The sequence below is a fragment of the Hemitrygon akajei genome, chromosome 25 (genome assembly GCF_048418815.1).
Source record: "Hemitrygon akajei chromosome 25, sHemAka1.3, whole genome shotgun sequence".
In the NCBI taxonomy this organism is placed as follows: domain Eukaryota; kingdom Metazoa; phylum Chordata; class Chondrichthyes; order Myliobatiformes; family Dasyatidae; genus Hemitrygon; species Hemitrygon akajei.
Window position 1 is genome coordinate 31,858,228 of NC_133148.1, and position 20,329 is coordinate 31,878,556.

The following is a 20,329-nucleotide window of genomic DNA, read 5'->3' on the forward strand; positions in this document are numbered from 1 at the left end:
GAGTGGCTACGCTGTGGGGAAAAATGCCTTGTTAATGATGTCAGAGGAGGATGGCCAGACGAGTTCAAACTGACAGGAAGGCGAAAGTAACTCAGATAGCCACACATTGCAACAGTGGTGTGCAGAAGAGCATCTCTGACACAACACATCGAACCTTGAAGTGGATGGGCTACAGCAGCAGAAGGGCACACCGGGTTCCACTCCTGAAGTTAATAAAGTGGCCAGTGAGTGACAGATGACTAACATAGCATCAATAGGTACCAAAAATCCAGCCTTTTTCCACCTACGCTTTTTTTTTATAAACAACCTCCCAAAGCCATAGTGGTTCCTAGAACTCTCATTTACTTACCTTTGAGACCCCAACTTGACATTGAACCTTAAATTCAAACTGAGAAATCTAATTGCAGAGTGTCTACCTAACCAGGCACTGATCTGAATCAAAGTTGGAAATAACCCTGGGCTGTGCTGTTCAGCAGGTTATTCAGAGACTGCTTCTACACCATCTCGGGAAAGCCAAGCAGTTACTTGCTCTCTGGGATAACCCCGACACTCAAGGAGTGGCTGTAATTTGATGTAACCAAAGATTCCATCGACAAGGCATCTTAAGTGGAAACAGTACATCAACTTTCCATTTCAAAAACAATCCGACATAGAAGGAAGCCCTTTTGCCCATTCCATGTTTCATACAAGGAGAGAGAGTAACAGTTTGTGCACTAGGATTGGAATTCGGAGACAAACACAACAATCGTGCTGAGGAACACATTATACTTTCCAGAATTTAGGTTCTTTGTTTTGCATAACTACAATGAAATCGAGGCAAAAGGATGGAGTTACAGGCTCTGCCACATGCACAACTCCACAGAAGACAATGAGCCAAGTCAACCATCCATTTGCCTCTCTAGGACTGAGTGATACCTCTCAAACATCTATTCCAAAACAGAGGTTTACATAGAGCAAGTGAGGTTTAAAAAACACCCAAAACTGAGAGATAGGCAGATTTGTTTTATTAACAGAATGTTTTGTCAACTTTGAGAGATGGAAGACAATCGTTTCAGTTTATTGGTGAAACTGAAGGTGATAGAAAGCAAACTGCCTGAGAGATATTGTGAAGTGTTTTTGTTTGTACATAATATGGAGTGTTTGTTAAGTGATGTGACTTCCTGTCTTAGTATTGTACAAATTCTGGAGCTGCTGCAGTTTTAGAAATAGTTCTGAACATTCCTTGTCACTTCATGTCACTACAATACTAAAAACGATCCAAATAATTTGTTGGGCCCTTAATTACATACCACGCAAAACAAAATTTGGTAAGACATAATTGAGAGCAATAACACCAAAAGCTTTGTAAGGTTGTTAACTCTTAACTTTATCCCAGATACAAAAGCAGTTTCAAACAGACTGAACAGAAAAGCACAAGCAGACATGAACCTTATACATTATATAAAAAAGTTAACATGTTCAAAGTGTCACCCAATTGTTTTTGAAGTTTTGTCATTAGTTATCTTGACAAAATAGCTTACTGACAGTAAAAAGTTACATAAAAATCTAAAAAGACGTCATTACATTAAACATCTCAGAATCTTAAATTTTTGATTCTTTTGCATCTTTTCTTTAATTTTACAATTACTACTACTATATGACACAAAATGCCAGAAAATTGAGGTGTGTCACACACCCAAACAGAGCTTTTAAAACCTTTTTACAACTGACTGCTCATAGAATTATTCTGTGTTTAATCTTTTAAAAAATGGTTTGGATAATAGCTTCAGCATTGGTTCTACTGCGTGCCGGAGCTCTGCGATCCTCCTGAGTAATTCCCGTAGTTGTAGTTCCCATAGTATTGATTCCACTGATTCTGACTCTGGTAATACTGGCTCCACTGCTGAGCGTACTGCAGAACAAACAAAGTTACATTCATACTCCTGGGTTGCATTCGCAGACCTTGGGAGACATTTCAAAAGCATCTCTAAAACATTATTTAAAGCGAGCATTCGGTTGGCTGAGGACAATGCTTCTAGGACAGCACTCCCCGAACCTTTTTATGCCATGGTCCCCTACCATTAATCGTGGACACCGGTCGGGAACTCCTGTTCTAGGAGACTGGGCATGATAGACCATCAAACAGTACAGCACAGGAACAGACCCTTCAGCCCATGATACTGCACTAAACTAAGTAAAACAAGTAAATATCTAACATAGCTAATTTATTCTGCCTACACATTGTCCATATCCCTCCATTCTCTGCATATTGATGCACCTACCTAAGAGAGACTCTTAAAATTTACATCATTATTTGTCTCCACTACCATCTGTGGTGGCACATTCCAGGCACTGAGTTAAAACAAAACTTGCCCTGCACATCTGCTTTGTAAAAGCACAGTGGTTAACACAATGCTTTACAGTATCAGTGACCCAGGTTCAACTCCCACCGGCCTCTATAAGGAGTTTGTATGTTCTCCCCGTGACCACGTGGGTTTCCTCTGGGTGCTCCAGTTTCTTCTCAGTCCAAAGACGTACCGGTTGGTAGGCTAATCGGTCACTGTAAATTGTCCCATGATTAGGCTAGGGTTAAATCAGGGGTTACTGGGCGGCATGGCTCAAAGGGCTGGAAGAGCCTAAATTTATCCCCCTTACCTTAAATACATGCCCTCTAGTATTATATGTTTCAACCCAGTGTACTGTACCTATGCCTCTCATAACCTTATAAAGTTCTGGTCTCCTCTCAGCCTTTACCTCAGCAGAGAAAACCATCCCAATTCGTCTAACCCAGGAGTTCCCAACCTGGGATCCAGGAACCCCTTGATTAATGGTACTGGTCCATAGCATAAACCCCTGGTCTAACCTTTCCCTTCACACATGCTCTGTAATCTAGGAAGCATCCTGCAAACCTCTTCTGCACCTTCTCCAAAGCCTCCGTATCCTTACCACAAAGGGGCGATCAAGAATTGAATTCGGTCTAACCAGAGTTTTATAAAGGTGCAACACAGTTTCCTGACTCTTGAACTCAATGCCACAACTTATAAAAGGCAAAAATCACAAGAGATTTTAGAGATCTGGAAATCCAGGGCTGAAGGAACTCAGCAGGTCAGAAAGCATCTATTAAGAAAAATAAAGAGTTGACGTTTCAGGCAAAGATCCTTCATAAGTTCTGGTCGCCCAACTATAGGAAGGATGTTAAGGCTTCAGAAAGGGGGACAGAAGAGGTTTACCAGGATACTGCCTGGTTTAGAGGGCACGTGCTATCACGAGAAGCTGGATAAACTTTTTTTTTAAAAAGAGTAGCAGAGGCTGAGGGGAGGGCTTGAGGTTTATAAGATTGAGAGGAACAGATAAGAGTAAACAGGGAATCATCTTTTTCTCAGAACAGAAATGAGTAATACCAGAGGGCGTGCACTGAAGCAGAGAAAGGTAGGTTCAAAAGAGATGTGAGGGGTAAGTATTTTACTCGGAGAGTGGTGGATGCCTGGAATGAGCTGCCTGGTACGGTGACAGTGGCAAATGTTGTCATTGTTGAGAGCCATCGAGTCTCTGTTGACTCATGACGACCCTATGGATAGTATAGCTGTCCAGAGAGTTTTCATGGCGAGGTACAGAAGTAGATTGCCAGGCCATTCCTCCGCAAAGATTTAGCCGCTGCCCAGGTTAAGACCTGGTCAAATTCAAACTCAGGACCATCGCTTTGAAGTCCAATGCCAATGCCACTACCCCACTAGCAGGCAAATACATTACAGGCATTAGAGACGGTGAGGAACATGGAGAGATATGGACACTGTATAGGTAGAAGGGATTTGTTTTTTGAATTTTTAGCTGGTTCAGCACAACACTGTGGGCTGAAGGGCCTGTTCTTGTGCCGTACTCTTTTATGTTCTATGGCAAGAAGCCATGCCCTTCTTTACCACGCTTTCAACATAAACAGCCAATGCCCAACAGGCACCGAGATGCATTTGAACACGATCTATCCCAAGCACAGAGCACCTCCAAAACAGAGCCTACACAACGCCTCATCAAGAATCTTAGCAGGCCATTTCTGGCCTGTTTATACTCTGACTTTAATTTCATATTAAATGTGACAACAATCAGAAAATGCCTTCAGTATGTGGCTGGAGGAACTCACCTGCTGGTACTGGTTTGGATACTGCTGACTGTAAGTTGGTGTGGCAGTTTGGGGTTGAGTATAGCCTTGGGTGTAGCTCCCATAGCTGCCGTAGGTGCCATAGTTGTAACTAGGATTGTATGCTTGACTGTAGCCCTGGCCGTAGGTCTGCCCGTACGTTACCGGTGCTGGCGCTGGCGCTGGCGGTGCAGGAACCGGTGCTGGTGGTGGTGGAGGTGGCGCAGGAGCCGGTGTCGTTGTCGGCGCGACTGGCGTTGGCTGAAGTGGGTATGAAACATGGTTAAGTTCTGCTGCAGGGTTAGTTGTTTCAGTTTTATGCTATTTGGTACTATAGACACACTGATGTTCTAAACCTGGGCAAATACCCCTTTAGTACAGCTGGATGGAGGATCTTTCTTGGAGTCCTAATGGGCCAAATGGCTGCCAGAGGCCAATTCAAAAGTCAAATAACACTCTTCTAGTTCCATGAAGCTTACCTAGTTCAAGCCCCACGCTATATATGGCATGGTAGTAAATACTGTGAAGTTCTGAGCCCCATATGTGAGAAAGGATAGGGCCAGAGGAGGTTTACAAGAATGTACCTGGGAATGAAAGGGTTAACAAGTGCCGAGCATTTTATGACTGTAGGCCTGTCCTCACAAGACGAGTGAGGGGGGAGACTCCATTGAAAGGACTAGACCGAGTAGATGTAGAGGGAATATTTCCAATAGTAGAAGAGTCTAGGATCAGAGGGCACAGCCTCAGAATAGGACGTCCATTTAGAACAGAGATGAGGAGGAATTTCTTTAACCAGAGGGTGGTGAATCTGAGGAATTCACTGCCACGGGTGGCTGTGATATCACCGGGTATATTTAAAGCAGAGACTGATAGGCTCTTGATTAGAAGGCAGGAGAATGGGGTTGAGTGGAGAAAAATAAATCTTCTATGATGGTATATTATATGATGGTGTCTCAGAGCTGGACGTGTCTGTACCCATGCCACTCCCCGCCCCCAGCACTCCTTCTCTGCCACCTGTCTCACACCCCTCCCACGGCACTCTACCCTCACCAGTCCCAACATCCTTTCCTTCTGCCAGATATACAAATTCGCTCTCCTCTAACATGGTGACAAAAACAGTACTGTGCAAAAGTCTTAGGCACCCTAGTTATATATGTGCCTAAGTTTTGCACAGGGTGATACATAGCATGGTCTTATGGACAAAGCCTGTCACTTCTGTGAAATGATGATGAAAAGCTGCATTGGTGAACACGATGTTGATGGCTGCTGAGCATGCACCAGGTGATGTGCCTCCGTTAAACACTACAGGGAAAAAAATAATCTGCTTCAGTTGAGAAAAACTGGTTACTAGGTGGTCCTCCAAGAACAGTGAAAACACCAAAAGTCAACCAATGGAACTTAGCAGCTTGAAATTCCCTTGAAAAAAAGCTCTGCATAAATTCCCTTGAAAAAAAGCTCTGCATAAATATTCAGAAAAGTAAAACCTTTCTGCAAATTAAGAAGTGAAGATGTTGGGAATACTCAGCAGGTCAGGCAGCATGTGGGAAGAAAAACAAGCAGCAGCTGACCTGAAACACTATTTCTCTTACCACACTTTTCTATATTATGTATAAACATGAGCTCTCTTCACGTTCTCAGATACTAATGTCGATGACAGAACTCCTGCAGGCAGGCTGCTGACTCCACTTCAGTAAGAGTTGGGAAGAACCTCTATTCCAGCTCATTTACTTATTCAGAATCAGGTTTAATGTCACTGGCATATGTCGTGAAATGTGTTAACTTTGTGGCAGCAGTACAATACAATAATAGAAAAGCCATGAATTACAGAAATATATATTATTAAATAGTTAAATAAGTAGTGCAAAAATAGAAATATAAAGTAGTCAGGTTGTGTTAAATGTCCATTCAGAAATCTGATGGCAGAGGGGAAGTGGTGAATCTCTGAGTGTATGCCTTCAGGCTTCTGTAGCTTGTTCCTGATTGTAGCAATGAGAAGAGGGCATGACATGGGTGATGGGGGTCCCTAATGATGGAGCCCACCTTCTTGTGGAAAATGTCCTGGATATTACAGAGCTTGTGCCCGTGATGAGTTTACAATTCTCTGCAGCTTATTTCACTTTTCTGCAGTAGCCCCCTCCCTCAGTACCAGTAGCCCATTCTATCATTTGACAGTGATTACCATGCTCTGATTGTAGGTGGTCTTGCTGTAGGTTGGTGCTCGCACTAAGTTGTAGCTGTGGGTCCGACTGTAGGTGCCACGGTTGTTGTTACTGTTGCTGGGCCAGCGGTTCGGTGGGTTACTTCCACGGTTGTAACCTGCGTATTTAAAAAAAGACAGGCGGGTCATATTCATGGTGAGCAAGTACTCTTTACAAAAGGTAAGGACTACCTAGCAAAAGTTAAACAGGATTGTGTCATTCAGTTCCATGAGCCAATTCTGGCATCTAATGACACCTAGAACCTGCTTCCAGCCTACTGCTTTGTTCTCAGTAAACACACTTACACACGTGTATTCACTCAGACACAAACACTGCCTTGCCATTCTGCAGTCATTGCAGTGAGTGTAAGCACTTCAATGTCTTCCCTGGAATATTCTCATAATTAACGCACTGGGTTCCCCTGCACTGCTACGTATATTCAGAGTCAGACAGCCAGTTTAGTTTAATTTTATTCTTCATTTGTACTAACAGTAAGTGTGTGATTGTGCTGAACGTTCCAGTGTTTCACATTGTCGTTTCCCAGCAGTCACGTGGCATCTACTGGCTCCTGAATCAAGTTGGCTTTATGGTGTCTTTTCCGCCATACACGGTGGGTAATGGGGGATGTGTAAATGTGCATATATTGTTCGTATACTGTATTTAAGGTGGTTACTTCTGCTTATTTTATAATATGATTGCAACTACATTATGTGATGCATCATTTTCTAATTCATGTATAGTCTTAAGTTAACTTTGTTGGTAAATTAAGATGGTATGTCCTAGTGCCTAAAAGAACACTTTTTACCCTCAGTAAGAGAGGGATAGGAGCTGCCGGGAGTTCACACTGGACAAGAATAAGTATGGAGATACTATAAAAAACACAAAATGCTGGCAGAACTCAGCAGGCCAGACAGCATCTATGGGAGGAGGTAGTGACGACATTTCGGGCCGAAACCCTTCATCAGGAATTACTATTGTGTTTTCTTGAAGATATCATTTTGTGAATATTGGTATTCATCTTTTCGCTATTTTTACTAATTTCTGTAAGTTTGATTTTTGACACACCTAATAAAGCCAGCTGGTGGCGTAGTGGCATCAGCGCTGGACTTCGGGGTGAGCAGTGCTGAGTTCGGATCTGGCCGGCTCCCCTGCACGCTCACCATCTGTGCCTGGGTTGAATATCGAGCTAGCAACTCAACCTCATTTTTAAAAAAACCTGCAGAGGAATGGGCTTTTAGATGCCCAATCACACCGTATGATGAGCAATCACCAAAAAGGTTGGTGCAAAAAGCTTGTTATGACGGCACCCCGACGATTCCACCAGGAGCGCACACACATACACACACACCCCTACCTAATAAACACCCTAAGCGATTCCAACCATACTTTCTTTGTTCATAACCCACGTACCTAACACAGCGATCCCAGTTTTGGCTGTATTTTTGGAGGAAAATGAGTGAGGATTTTATGCCTGCATGTGAAAGTACTTTAAACCTGAAGAATCTGGTTCTAAGTTTGATAGGCATCAGTCATTGAGAGATGGAACACAGCAACAAGTTTATGCTGCCCAAGAAGCATCTACTTTCACACTGATGCTACCCTAACTCACTTCATTCTCTCCACATTTCATCAGCTCCCTGTTTGATTCCTCCTCTTGGGTACATATTAGAGGGGCAATTACCCTACCAATCTGCACTTTTTGGTGCAAGGGAGATCATGTAAACTGCACACAGTCAGCATCAGAATAGAGCTTGGAAACAAACTCCTCAGCTCCACTCGCCCACACTGACCACAGTCCCCAACAAGCTGATCCCACTTGCCAGAGGTCAGGATTAAATCAAGGTCACTGGAGTTGTGAAACACAAGTCACTGTAGTACCCAGATAGAACATTACAGCAGAGTGCAAGCCATTCTGCCCACAATGCTGTGCTGACCCCTTAACCCTACTCTAAGATGCATCTAGCACTTCACTCTCCCATAGCTCTTCATTTTTGTATCATCCATGTGCCTATCTAAGAATTTCTTAAATGCCCCAAATGCCTCTACCACCACCTTGAGAGGGTGTTCCAAGCACCCATCATTCTATGTGTAAAAAAACTGATCTCTGACAGAGTCATAGAGAAGTACAGCACAGAAAAAACCCTTCAGCCCATTTAGTCCATGCCAAAACCTTCAACTGCTTACTCCCATCGATCTGCACCAGGACCATAACCCTCCATACCTCTACATATCTAAACTTCTCTTAAAAGTTGAAATCAAGCTCACATACACCACTTGTACTGGCAGCTCGTCCCACACTCTCACTACCCTCTGAGCAAAGAAGTTTCCCCTCAAATTCCACTTTTCACCTTTCACCCTTAACCCATGACCTCTGGTTGTAGTCCCATGCAGCCTCAATGGAAAAAACCTGCTTGCATTTACCCTATTTATACCCCTCATAACTTTGTATACCTCTGTCAAGTCCCCTCTGAATCTTCTATGTTCTAAGGAATAAAATGCTACCCAACTTTATCTTTCCTTATATGTCATGTCCTCCAGATGGCACATCCATCTAAATCTTCTCTGTACTCATTTCAACTTCATTTACATCTACCCTTGTAGGTAGGTGACCAAAACTGCACACAACAGTCCAAATTAGGCTTTGCCAAGATCCTATACAACTTCAACATATACTTCCCTGCAATCACTTTAAAATTTTGCCCCCTTGTATAAGCCACTTCCACACCAGGAAAAGGTCTCTGGCTGTCCACATGACCTATGCCTCTTACAGGGTCAAAGTAAAATTAATTCTCCTTTCAAAATCATGAAGTGCTCAATAGAGTGGTGAACAAATTACCAGAGGGATTTCCAAAGGAGTTCGGCATAAATTGGAGTTGTCATGGGCTATAATTACTAACCTCCACGGAATCCACCACGGTTGAAGCCACGAGATCCCTGCCCTCCACGATTGTCAAATCGGTTGAAGTTTCCTCGGCCACGGAAGCCAGAAGACCGGTTGTCAAAGCGTTTCTCGGGGGGAGGGATGGCCCGTTTTCCTTCCTCGTTGTACTCGCTCACCAGCTTCTCGGACTCCTCCTTCTGAAGCTCGACGTAAGTCACGTCTTCTAGGAAATCATCTATGACTGGCAGGGTGAAGTTCGCTACGTGCCATAGAGAGAGGGAAGAGAGAGAAAACAAGACATAGCGAGGAGAGAAGTTAATGGCATCACCCAGAATTGGTAATATTAAAAAGTGAGCTGGCGCAGGAGGGCCCTTGGCGCCAGTGATCCAACACCACTTGTCACTGGGAGGAAGCGGTGTTCAAAGAAAACAAAAAGGTGATTCGGCCTCCAGGAAACTGCTCCTTAATTTCCAAGCAGATTTGTTTGGCATAAATGTGGAAACTGGTTATCATCAAAACGCAGTTATGGACATCCCATAATTTAGAAATTCTGGCGATGCCCATAACAATCTCAGTGTACTGACCTCAGGTCTACAGGGCATACGTCTGATAGACGGAAAAGATGGTGAAATGGGTTTGATGCGGAATAAGTAATAAAGAATGAGAGGGAAGAGAGCTCCCTGACTTAGCACTTTTTTTTCCTTCCAACTGTTTTTTTAATATATAAAAAAACAGGATTTGCATTTCTAGATTCCTACCTTTCATTTCTAAAACTGCATGATCAGGCACATCCTTTCCTTCCTCATCAGTGCGTTTTATTGTCCGTTCTTTTAAATCGGCATCCGTAGGACAAATTACAATAGCCTTGCGTTGAAACCCTTCAAAAGGACGCATTTTTCGTCTCTGTGCTGATCCATAAACATTTGTCTAGCAATGTGACAAAGAAGAGGCAAAATTGTTTATTATTTGTTGCTTGGCTTGCAGACAACGAGGCCTGTAAATTACGAAATAAACACTTTCACCCCTCATAGCTCAAAAGCTTTCAGGCAGGGTGGGTACCTCTGCCCCTTTCCTCTCAAAAAGAAAACTTACCGATCTGTTTGGAATCTCCGTACTGAACTTTTTTTAAAGTGATTACATAAATCCGATGTGGGCTTGTTTGCAAGACTGAATATCAGGTTTGAGAAGGTTCCTTGCTGCTCCATAATTTATGTCAACCAATACTTTAATGTTAAACTTCTTGCCTTTTATTGGCCAGCTTAACTGGGAACCAGTCCACAGTTGCTGTCTGATATGTCAATCATTTATAACAACCGCCACACCTCCATTTTATAACGCATCTGATCTTTCAAATAAAATCACATCACAATCAGATGTAGTATCACCAGCTTATGTTATGAAATTTGCCATCTCCGGCAGCAGTACCACGCAATATGTAAAAAACCTGAATTACGGTATCTATCATATACGCTGATTGACAATGTTAATCTCCTATCCCAGCACCTGTCAAAGGACTCTATTGATACTTCCAATCCAATAGCAGTAAGTAACAAACTGCTACAAAATAAGCCCAACTACTAATACGCAAAGTGCACAACGCTACAAGCTTCCCTTCCTCAAAGCTATCTAATTTTGACCAAACAAAATATAGCATACAGCTAAGCTCAGTTTAAATGCTAAATATAAATTACAATTAATTAAAAAAAGCACGTTCAATTAAACTTCAAGTTTGTTAAGATAGCTCACTCATTACCCACCCCAACCTTCCTCTATTCCCCACTCTGACATTTTACCTCTTCTCCCCTGCCCTGCCTATTACTTCACCCTGGGTTCCCTCCTTCCTCCCCTTCTCCTGTTGTCCACTCCCCTTCTTCTCCAGTCTTTGACCTTTATCACTGACCTGGCTTCACCTATCACCTTCTAGCTAACCTCCATCCCTTCCCGGCACCTTTCCCCTTCTTTCTCAGTCCTGGGGAGGGGTCTTGGCCCAAAACATTGACTGTTTATTCATGTCCATAGATGTTGCCTGACCTGCTGAGTTACTCCAGCATTTTGTGTGTGTTGCTCTGAATTTCCAGCATCTGCAGACTGTCTCTAGTTTTTGATTGTCACTCATTACGTGTTCCTCCTGCATCATTCCCTCAGAGCATCGACCGGCTAATAACATACACAAGTTTGACAAATGTATATGAAAATGGCCCGAGTATGTTTCAGAAATATCAGTTTGGGCACTTTTTTTGTTTTTGCTGGCGATCAGGTAGCTCGCCTGTCAATAGTGCCAGAACGTGATGGTTTGATTTCTTTTATGCACAGAATTTGTATTGTGTAACTACCCTCCACACTGCAATTTGCTGGAAAACTAATCCCAGTTTTATCAGGGCACTCTTTTGTACGGTCAGTCATGAGTAACATTTAAGTAGACAATGCCGGGTAGAGAAACAAGTGAACTCTTTGTTATTGCCTGCTCTGCTTACAGTTCAGGGGCTGATACAATGCAGTTAATGCTCTGGGTTTTTAAGACTGGCTTGTTCACAAAAATCTCCATAACTGTTTCAGATCTGCAACCCCACTGACAATGTGTAAATTCATCCATCAGCAACTGTTTCCAGGTGCCACTTGACTACAAATAACAGTAATTCCTAGTTGCACATTTCAGTCTTCTGTGCAACACCCTCTCCAACTCTCTCTACAGAACAGACCATCACTCACAATTCCTTCTTTCACACCATCACCCACACACTTTAAATAACAGATCTTAATGTTTCTGCTGATGTCCCATTTTATTCTATTCTGTGGAAAATCTCAGATTCATTACTATCTGCTTAACTTCTGAGGATTGTGTTTTGTTGGAACCACTTACAGTTTTGAAGTAACAAAAATAATCGTTCAGTCCACAGATGTACTTAACACTTTCTGAAGACTTTTATTGAACTTGTTTTTATCTAAGCGTTCATTAAAACCCTTTGAAACACAAATTTTAGAAAGCTGTACCCAAGTTTAAAACTAATCTGAAACGGAAGTAGTACTTTCACAATCCAAGGGCAAGGCGTTTCAGCCAAACCACTTGAATAGCTGACATTTTGGCATGAATAGACTTCATTGAGACCGTAATAAGATACAGGAGCAGAATCGGGCCATTTCATCATTCATCACCCTTCCCCTCTCAGCCCCAATCTCCTGCCTTCTCCCTGTATCCCTTCATGCCCTGGCTAATCAAGAATCTATCAACCTCTGCCTTAAATATACCAAATGACTTGGCCTCCACTGCTGCCTGTGGCAAAAAATTCCACAGATTAACCTCCAGCAGTTAACACCTTTTTACTTAAAATTTTAAGAATACTAAGCTAGAGATCATAAGTTCTTTCATATTTGCAAGTGTATGTTTATAGTGTAGAACAAACATGAGATCTTTTCAACAGGCACAGAGATGCCCAATTCCTTTTCCTTATACTATTGGCAACATACACTCAGCTGCCATTTTAATAAATACAGGAGTGCAACCTGGTGTGGTCTTCTGTGGCTGTAGGCCATCCACTTCAAGGTTCAACATGTTGTACATTCAGAGATACTCTTCTGCGCATCACTGTTGTAACACCTAGTTATCTGAGTTACTGTCACCTTCCTACCAGTCTGAACATTCTCCTCTGACCTCTCCCATTAACAAGGCATTTTCACCCAAAGAACTGCCACTCATTGGATGTTTTTTTTTTTGTTTCTCTCACCATTCTCTGTAAACTCTAGGCACAGTTGTGTGTGAAAATCCCATGAGATTTCTATTCTATTTCTGGTGTTCCCACAACCGATGATCTCACATTAAGGACTCTTTATCTTGTTATTTCATGCTTTCATTATTTATTGCTATCTGTTTACATTTGCATTTGCACAGTTATTCATTAATCCTGTTTACATTTACTGTTCTATAGATATGTTACATTTACTCGCAGAAAAACTAATCAAGGGTTGTACGTGGTAACGTGTATGCATTCTGATAATAATTTTTATTTTGAACTTTGAGATCAGTAGTTTCTGATGTACTCAAACCAACTTGCCTGGCACCATCAATCATTCCACATTCAAAGACACTTGGATCACATTTCTTTCCCACTCTAATGTTTGGTCTGAACAACAACTAAACCTTTTGACTGTGTCTGCATGTTTTTATACACTGAGTTGCTGCCAAATGATTGGCTGATTAGATATTTGTGTGTATATATAAGAAACTACACAATAATTAAGAGCTCATTGATCAGAAGTAAAACAAATAACCAACTTCCTTTACTCAAGCATTTTTACTAATATATGTAATCTTCACTGGAAGTTCTCACTATCAATTTGAGCCAGCATAAAATTGGCTTGATTTGCATTTAGAATTCAAGGTACTATCACATCTGGTTTGCAGAAATTAAGGAGCAGAAAGAATCAAAAACCTTTGCAGTAATCAACTGCAACAATCTCACCAAGCGTACACATGAAATTTACATGTTCTAAGTGCATTCTAAGATGAATTATTTGGAATTTCTTCAGGGTACAAGGAAGATCTCAGCTACCTAATTGATTTTTCATGTAAGAGTGCTGGAGAAATACAGCTAATTCCTTTAAATATATATATTTTTTTAAAACCAACCCAAACTGGATGAGCTAATAGAGGAATCGACAGCAATTTGTACGTTCTCCCCGTGACCACGTGGGTTTCCTCCAGGTGCACCAGTTTCTTCCCACAGTCGTCCCGTTATCAGGCGAGGGTTAAACCAGAGGTCGATAGGTGGCACACCTCCAAGGGCCTACTCTGCACTGTACCTCAAAAAATAAATGGCTGACTAAGTCTCCAAGCTTGATTTTCATTGAAAATATAACGTGGATCCCATTTGTTGCACTTAAGTGGTCACCTAGCTCCTGAAGGACTACCCAGATATAAGTTCTACTCTGTTGACCTTTACTACATCCCCACATACTCACCTATACTCACCAATTCTTCAATAGAGCATCTGTCCCAGACAAAACAACATTTAAGTACTTACCAGGGATACTTACACTTATCCTGTCCCAAAGACTACTCTTTAGACCAGTACTTACCTTGCCCATCTTGCAGGTTCTGGAAAGCCAATGTTCATTAGTATTAAAACTTACCTGCGCAGCAATTATTTAACAACCAACAAAGTTCCAATCACTATTTTTATATTTTTTTTAATCATTTTCTTTTAAAACTTATTAACAATGGAGATCACTTACTCACCATAGATCTTTTATTTTCTAAGCAGCACAACATTAAATCTTGTTTTTACTTTTGTTCTTTACTTGGTGTGAAGATTTTCATGTGATCCCCAAGCAATGAAATAAAATCGTTTTAAGTTTTACAACATTTTCATTAAATATTACAAGAGATTTAGTTTACTGATGAGGTATAATTATTTTAATTCCATATGCAGACTAATTTAGGTATCTCATCTAGTGTGTCAGTGATTCATGGAAGCACAACAGTACCTGGTCAAGAATATAGTTGCGTTTCTTGCGAGCGGCAATCTGGATAAGACGGTTCAAGCACTGGGTAGCTTGCTGAATTAGGACGTCCCAACGGCCGGCATAATTGCGTTGACGTCGAAGCCCCATCACCTGTGAAAATGGCAGAGACGCCTGCAGTTGAAAGGACTGGATTCTTTCACTCCCAGTGAGGACTCATTGACTTGGAACCAGCGCAAAAGACCTGTGATTAGGCTTCTCAATCTTTAAGAAACCAATTAGATGAGACAGTCTTCTGCAGTCACTGACCAAACTTATTTTTTTACAATCCCAGTTTCTGACACCATAGAAAGAAAACAATTCGCAATTCATGCAGAAGTGTCACTTTTTGCATTAAAGGAAACCACAGATCAAATAACATTTTAAGTTCAGCCTACCCGCATTGATTATTCAACATTTGAGATTATACCTGTATTATGATTTTCTGTAGCAGAATCAAAAATTAAAAACATCACTGCACTTATTGCAAACTGACCTTTGACTCTCTTGCAGCAACACTACTGGAAAAGGTTAATCATGGATTTGCATTTCTACGCAATTCCTCCATGCAGACATTATGAAAAATCCAACCAGCATCGCTAATGGATGCTACAAAAGAAAGTTTTCACTTAAGCATCATTTTTATTTAAGCTTTGCACACGGAACCCAGGTTTAAAACACTATTGTGGAAAGCTGAACTCATCAAGCTCAATGACGTATAATTCAGGGACACAGATTAAGAAAACAGGTACCTCTACACACCATGTACCTACCTTCATCTTCTCCATGATGGCATTTGTACCAAGGATGTTGTACTTCTTCCGTGGGTTGCTGGCTGCGTGCATTGCAGCCCATGTTGTTTTCCCTGCTGCAGGGAGTCCAACCATCATCAGGATCTTTAAAAAGAAAGACAACTTTGGAACTGAGATTCATTAAGGCGCAGCTCTTCCCATTCTCTCCAATTTCCAGTTATCCCCAGCTTTTCCCCTTCAATAAATGACGACCTACCCAACTTACATATGCATGGCACCTCTAATGTGGTGAAACCCATTCAGTAATAAGACAATGTTATCACACAAAATCTGACACAACAGACAAATCAATCTGGTAGGTAGCCGAAGAAACAGCTGCCCAGAGTGGAGTAACAAAATGATCAAGAATGGAAATCTACATTTTTTAAAAATCAGGTCTTTCATGATTCTACTGTGGGTAAATCAGTAGACTGCAAAGACAAGTGAGAAGTCAAAGTGGGGTTAAAAATGCTGCTTCAGTCATAAACCTATTTCTTGTACATCTGTCTATATAGTCTCAAACACAAATGGGAAAGATGCAACTATACTTCATTCTGCTTAATTTCATTCCACAGTCAGTACCTAATAATGTATATAAAATGTCTAACGTATATAAAAAAATTGGAAAAAAACAAACTTATATTATATATAAGTATGTATATAAGAAAAATGGAGGGTTATGGGGTAGTGTGGGTTTAGTACTTTTGTTTAAGGATTATATGGGTCGGCACAACATGGAGGGCTGAAGGGCCTGTACTGTGCTGTAGTGTTCTATGGTTCTATTAGGCACACATATATAACCAGGGCACCAAGACTTTTGCACAGTACTGTATTTGTCAACGTGGAGCAGACAGCAAGTCTGGTGGGAGCAAAGGATGCTGGGAATGACGAGGGTGAAGCATCGTGGGATGGGTGTGGAACAGCTGAAAAGGACTGCCAGGGCAGGGGTGCAGAAACACCCTGAGACACTAGGCAAGGTCATTCTATTCCTCTCCCTGGCCTCCCCCCCCACCCCCCCACCCCCACTCACAGCGCACAACAAAGATCCATAACAGAATTAGGTTTATCATCACTCACGTGTGTCATGAAATTTGTTTTATTTTGTTCTTTTACTACACTACAATGCAAAACTCCTGAGACTGTATTTGTACATTTAGATCCTTTCTTAGCTTTAGTTTGTATTCAAATGTACTTATCAGAAATCTTACATCTGAACTCAAACCTTTACATGAAAGCAATAAGAATAAACACATATGGGCCTAGATTAAGCAACAACAAAGCTATTGAATGGTCTGTGCCTTTGCGCAGCAGCTATCTTCAAAAACCACATATGAAATATCCTTATTCTCTAAAGGAAGGAGGAAGGAGCAAAACAGAACAGCAAAGTAGCTGACAATAACACGATTCAATATTTTAAAAAAACACTGAACACAATATTAAGGAATTTATTGCAGGACATTAAGAAAACTACCATACGGTTAAGCAGAGCAATAATGATTTTAGGGAGAACAAATTCAGGGTCAGGAAATTCAATAGATTTTTTTTAAGAATACACTGAGCAGAATTGATAAAGGAAATCAATAGATTTAGTGTTTAGATTATCAAACTACATGCTGCATAAAAAGGATACTGCATAGGACCAAACATTTTGTGGTAACATTAACAGACAGAAGACTGGTAGGAAGAAAAGGATAAATGGCTCATTTCCATGTTGGTACGCAGAGCTAGAATCACAAGGAATGATTGCTGGGCCATCATCTGTTTCCAATCTATATTAATGACCAAGTGTAATGTAACCAAATTTGCTAACAATACAAAAATCCATGAGACCCAAGCTATGAAAAGGGCACGGGAAGTCTACAGGGAGAAAAACAAGGTTGTGTACTGTGAAAAATACAGCACACCATATATAATACAAGGATTTTCACTGAAAAACAGAGTAACGTGCAAATAGGAAATGACAGGCTGTTGCCAAACAGAGATGCCCTTGTACATAAATATTAGAATGCAGAAACAGCAAGGAATTAGAGAAATAAATAGAGTGCTGGTTTGTATTACAAGGATATGAGAGAATAAACAGACGGAAATCTTGCTCTAACTATGAAGAAGTTTGATAAGACCCCACCTGAAATAGTGTACACAACCTACAGACTCATTATTAGAAGGATATACTTACACTGGAGGTACTTCAGAAGACATTCACTAGGCTGATTTCAGAGATGAGGTTGTCTAATGGGGAATGACTGACAATATTAGATCTATAAACTGGAGTTCAGAAGAGAGGTGACTTGTTAAAACATGATTCTGAAGGGGTTTGTCAAGGTATTGGTTGAGAGGATTGCTTTCCTGTGTGGAGGAATATAAAACTTAGGGAGGATGGCCTACCCTGGCTGTTATTTCTAAAGCAATCAACAATACTGTGGGAGTTCCTATTAGCAGTAGCCAAAGACAGCACATTGGGTCAAACAGGAAAGGATAATAAAGGACTCTGTCATGAAATGTTAACCATTTTCTCTTTCTGCAGATGCTGCCTGACCTGTTGAGGTTTCTAGCATCCCTATTTGTTTAAATTTTCAATAGGTAATAAATACAGAGATCCCCACCACCCAGGTCATGCGCTCTTCTTGCTGCTGTGATCAGGTAGAAGGTACAGGACTCGCACCACCAGATTCAAGAACAGTTACTACCCCTCAACCATCAGGCTCTTGAATAGAAGGGGATAACTACACTCACTTGCCCCGTCATTGAAATGTTCCTACAACTCATGATCTCACGTTAAAGGACTCTTTATCTCATGTTCTCGTTATTTATTGTTATTTATTTATATCTGCATTTGCACAGTTTGTTGTCTTCTTCACTCCTGTTGATCTTTCATTGATCCCGTTATAGTTACTATACTATAGATGGAGTAAGTGGGTGAGGAGGAGGGCGTGTTGATGTTTTGCAGCTGCTTGTGTGTGGAACGGGGGAGAGCTTTGGGGATCTAACATTGTCATTCTTTCTCTAGGGGTTTTTATTCTGTGTCATGGATGTTTGTGGAGAAGAAAGTTTCAGGTTGTAAACTATATACATTCTCTGATAATAAATGGAACCACTGATTTGCTGAGTATGAATCTTAGATAAATGAATCTAAGAAGTTGTATATGGGACTTCGATAATAAAATTTACTCTGAACTTTGGCAGCAACATCCACAACAACACAGTATTGAATAAAAAGCAAATTAGCAGAAAGTCTTAGCTTGGAAATTAGCTTGAACAAGGAAATGACTTTATTTTGTCCCCCCCCCAAAAAAAGACTACTAGATATTAGGTTCCAAGCAACCCTTTGAACCATATCAGTATACTTACTTCACACTCTGCCTTTGTTTTTGGTCCTGCTGTCCCTGGCATCCGTTGATCTAAGGGCACATGCTGAATGTATGTGAACCCGTCAGGAATTCTGCACCAGGGATCCTTCTGGCCAAAGTTGAACTCAACAGCGCAATTTTTTGACAACACGTGTGGGAACAATGAACGTCCAGCAAGAGCTGATTTCTTGACCCTGAACGCAACACCAAGCCACCTTCCGTTCTTGGTATAGGACATCTCCACGTCTTCACCAACTTCGAAGTTCTAAAGATGCAATGGAGAGTAAATGTCCAGCAATGAAAAATTTCAGAACTTGTTGAAGCAGCTAACAGTAAAGTTGCCTTCACACCAGTTTGCTAGATCCTGCTTAGGGAAGAATTATCAGCCAACGAACAGAGGCCCAAGAGTTTTTTCTGACCATCAAGCCAAGATCCGGAAGACTCAATTTAACAAAGTATTTGAGCTACAGAACTAGCACAGAAGCAGGCTCTTCAGTCCATCTAGTCCTGCCAAACCCTTTAAACTGCCTACCTCTCATCGACCTGGACCAGAGCCCTTCACCTCTGCCATCCATGTACCTATCCAAACTTCTCTTAAGTGTTGAAATCAAGCTTGCATGCACCACTTGCACTGGCAGATCATTCCACAACCCTTGGAGTGAAGAAGTTTCCCTTCCTGTTCCCTTGAAACTTTTCACCTATCACTCTTAACCTATGACCTCTAGCTATAGAGGTCCTGTTCACCCTGTACACATCAGACTTCCAATATAACTCAGAGTCCTGCCATGTGCAGAAGTTCGCTGATGACACGGCCATAGTGGGGTGTGTCAGGAATGGACAGGAGGAGGAGTATAGGAAACTGATACAGGACTTTGTGATATGGTGCAACTCAAACTACCTGCGTCTCAATATCACCAAGACCAAGGAGATGGTGGTGGACTTTAGGAGATCTAGGCCTCATATGGAGCCAGTGATCATTAATGGAGAATGTGTGGAGCAGGTTAAGACCTACAAGTATCTGGGAGTACAGTTAGACGAGAAGCTAGACTGGACTGCCAACACAGATGCCTTGTGCAGGAGGGCACAGAGGCGACTGTACTTCCTTAGAAGGTTGGCGTCATTCAATGTCTGTAGTGAGATGCTGAAGATGTTCTATAGGTCAGTTGTGGAGAGCGCCCTCTTCTTTGTGGTGGCGTGTTGGGGAGGAAGCATTAAGAAGAGGGACGCCTCACGTCTTAATAAGCTGGTAAGGAAGGCGGGCTCTGTCGTGGGCAAAGTACTGGAGAGTTTAACATCGGTAGCTGAGCGAAGGGCGCTGAGTAGGCTACGGTCAATTATGGATAACTCTGAACATCCTCTACATAGCACCATCCAGAGACAGAGAAGCAGTTTCAGCGACAGGTTACTATCGATGCAATGCTCCTCAGACAGGATGAAGAGGTCAATACTCCCCAATGCCATTAGGCTTTACAATTCTACTGCCAGGACTTAAGAACTTTTTAAAA

The 20,329-nt window shown here is 41.6% G+C and overlaps 1 protein-coding gene across 1 annotated transcript in view; it reads right to left on the minus strand.

The window, feature by feature from the left end:
- Nucleotides 1–987: 987 nt before the first annotated feature.
- The window catches only part of hnrnpul1l (heterogeneous nuclear ribonucleoprotein U-like 1 like), a 53,315-nt gene continuing 33,973 nt past the window's right edge, over nucleotides 988–20,329 (minus strand). Inside the window, exons 8-15 of the mRNA XM_073029277.1 lie at nucleotides 18,826–19,089; nucleotides 15,460–15,582; nucleotides 14,672–14,800; nucleotides 9,949–10,117; nucleotides 9,207–9,449; nucleotides 6,291–6,427; nucleotides 4,115–4,372; nucleotides 988–1,891 (exon numbers count right to left, since the gene is read on the minus strand). Of these exons, the coding sequence (XP_072885378.1) occupies nucleotides 1,778–1,891; nucleotides 4,115–4,372; nucleotides 6,291–6,427; nucleotides 9,207–9,449; nucleotides 9,949–10,117; nucleotides 14,672–14,800; nucleotides 15,460–15,582; nucleotides 18,826–19,089 (1,437 nt within the window). The 3' untranslated portion in view covers nucleotides 988–1,777. The remainder of the gene's footprint in view (nucleotides 1,892–4,114; nucleotides 4,373–6,290; nucleotides 6,428–9,206; nucleotides 9,450–9,948; nucleotides 10,118–14,671; nucleotides 14,801–15,459; nucleotides 15,583–18,825; nucleotides 19,090–20,329) is intronic.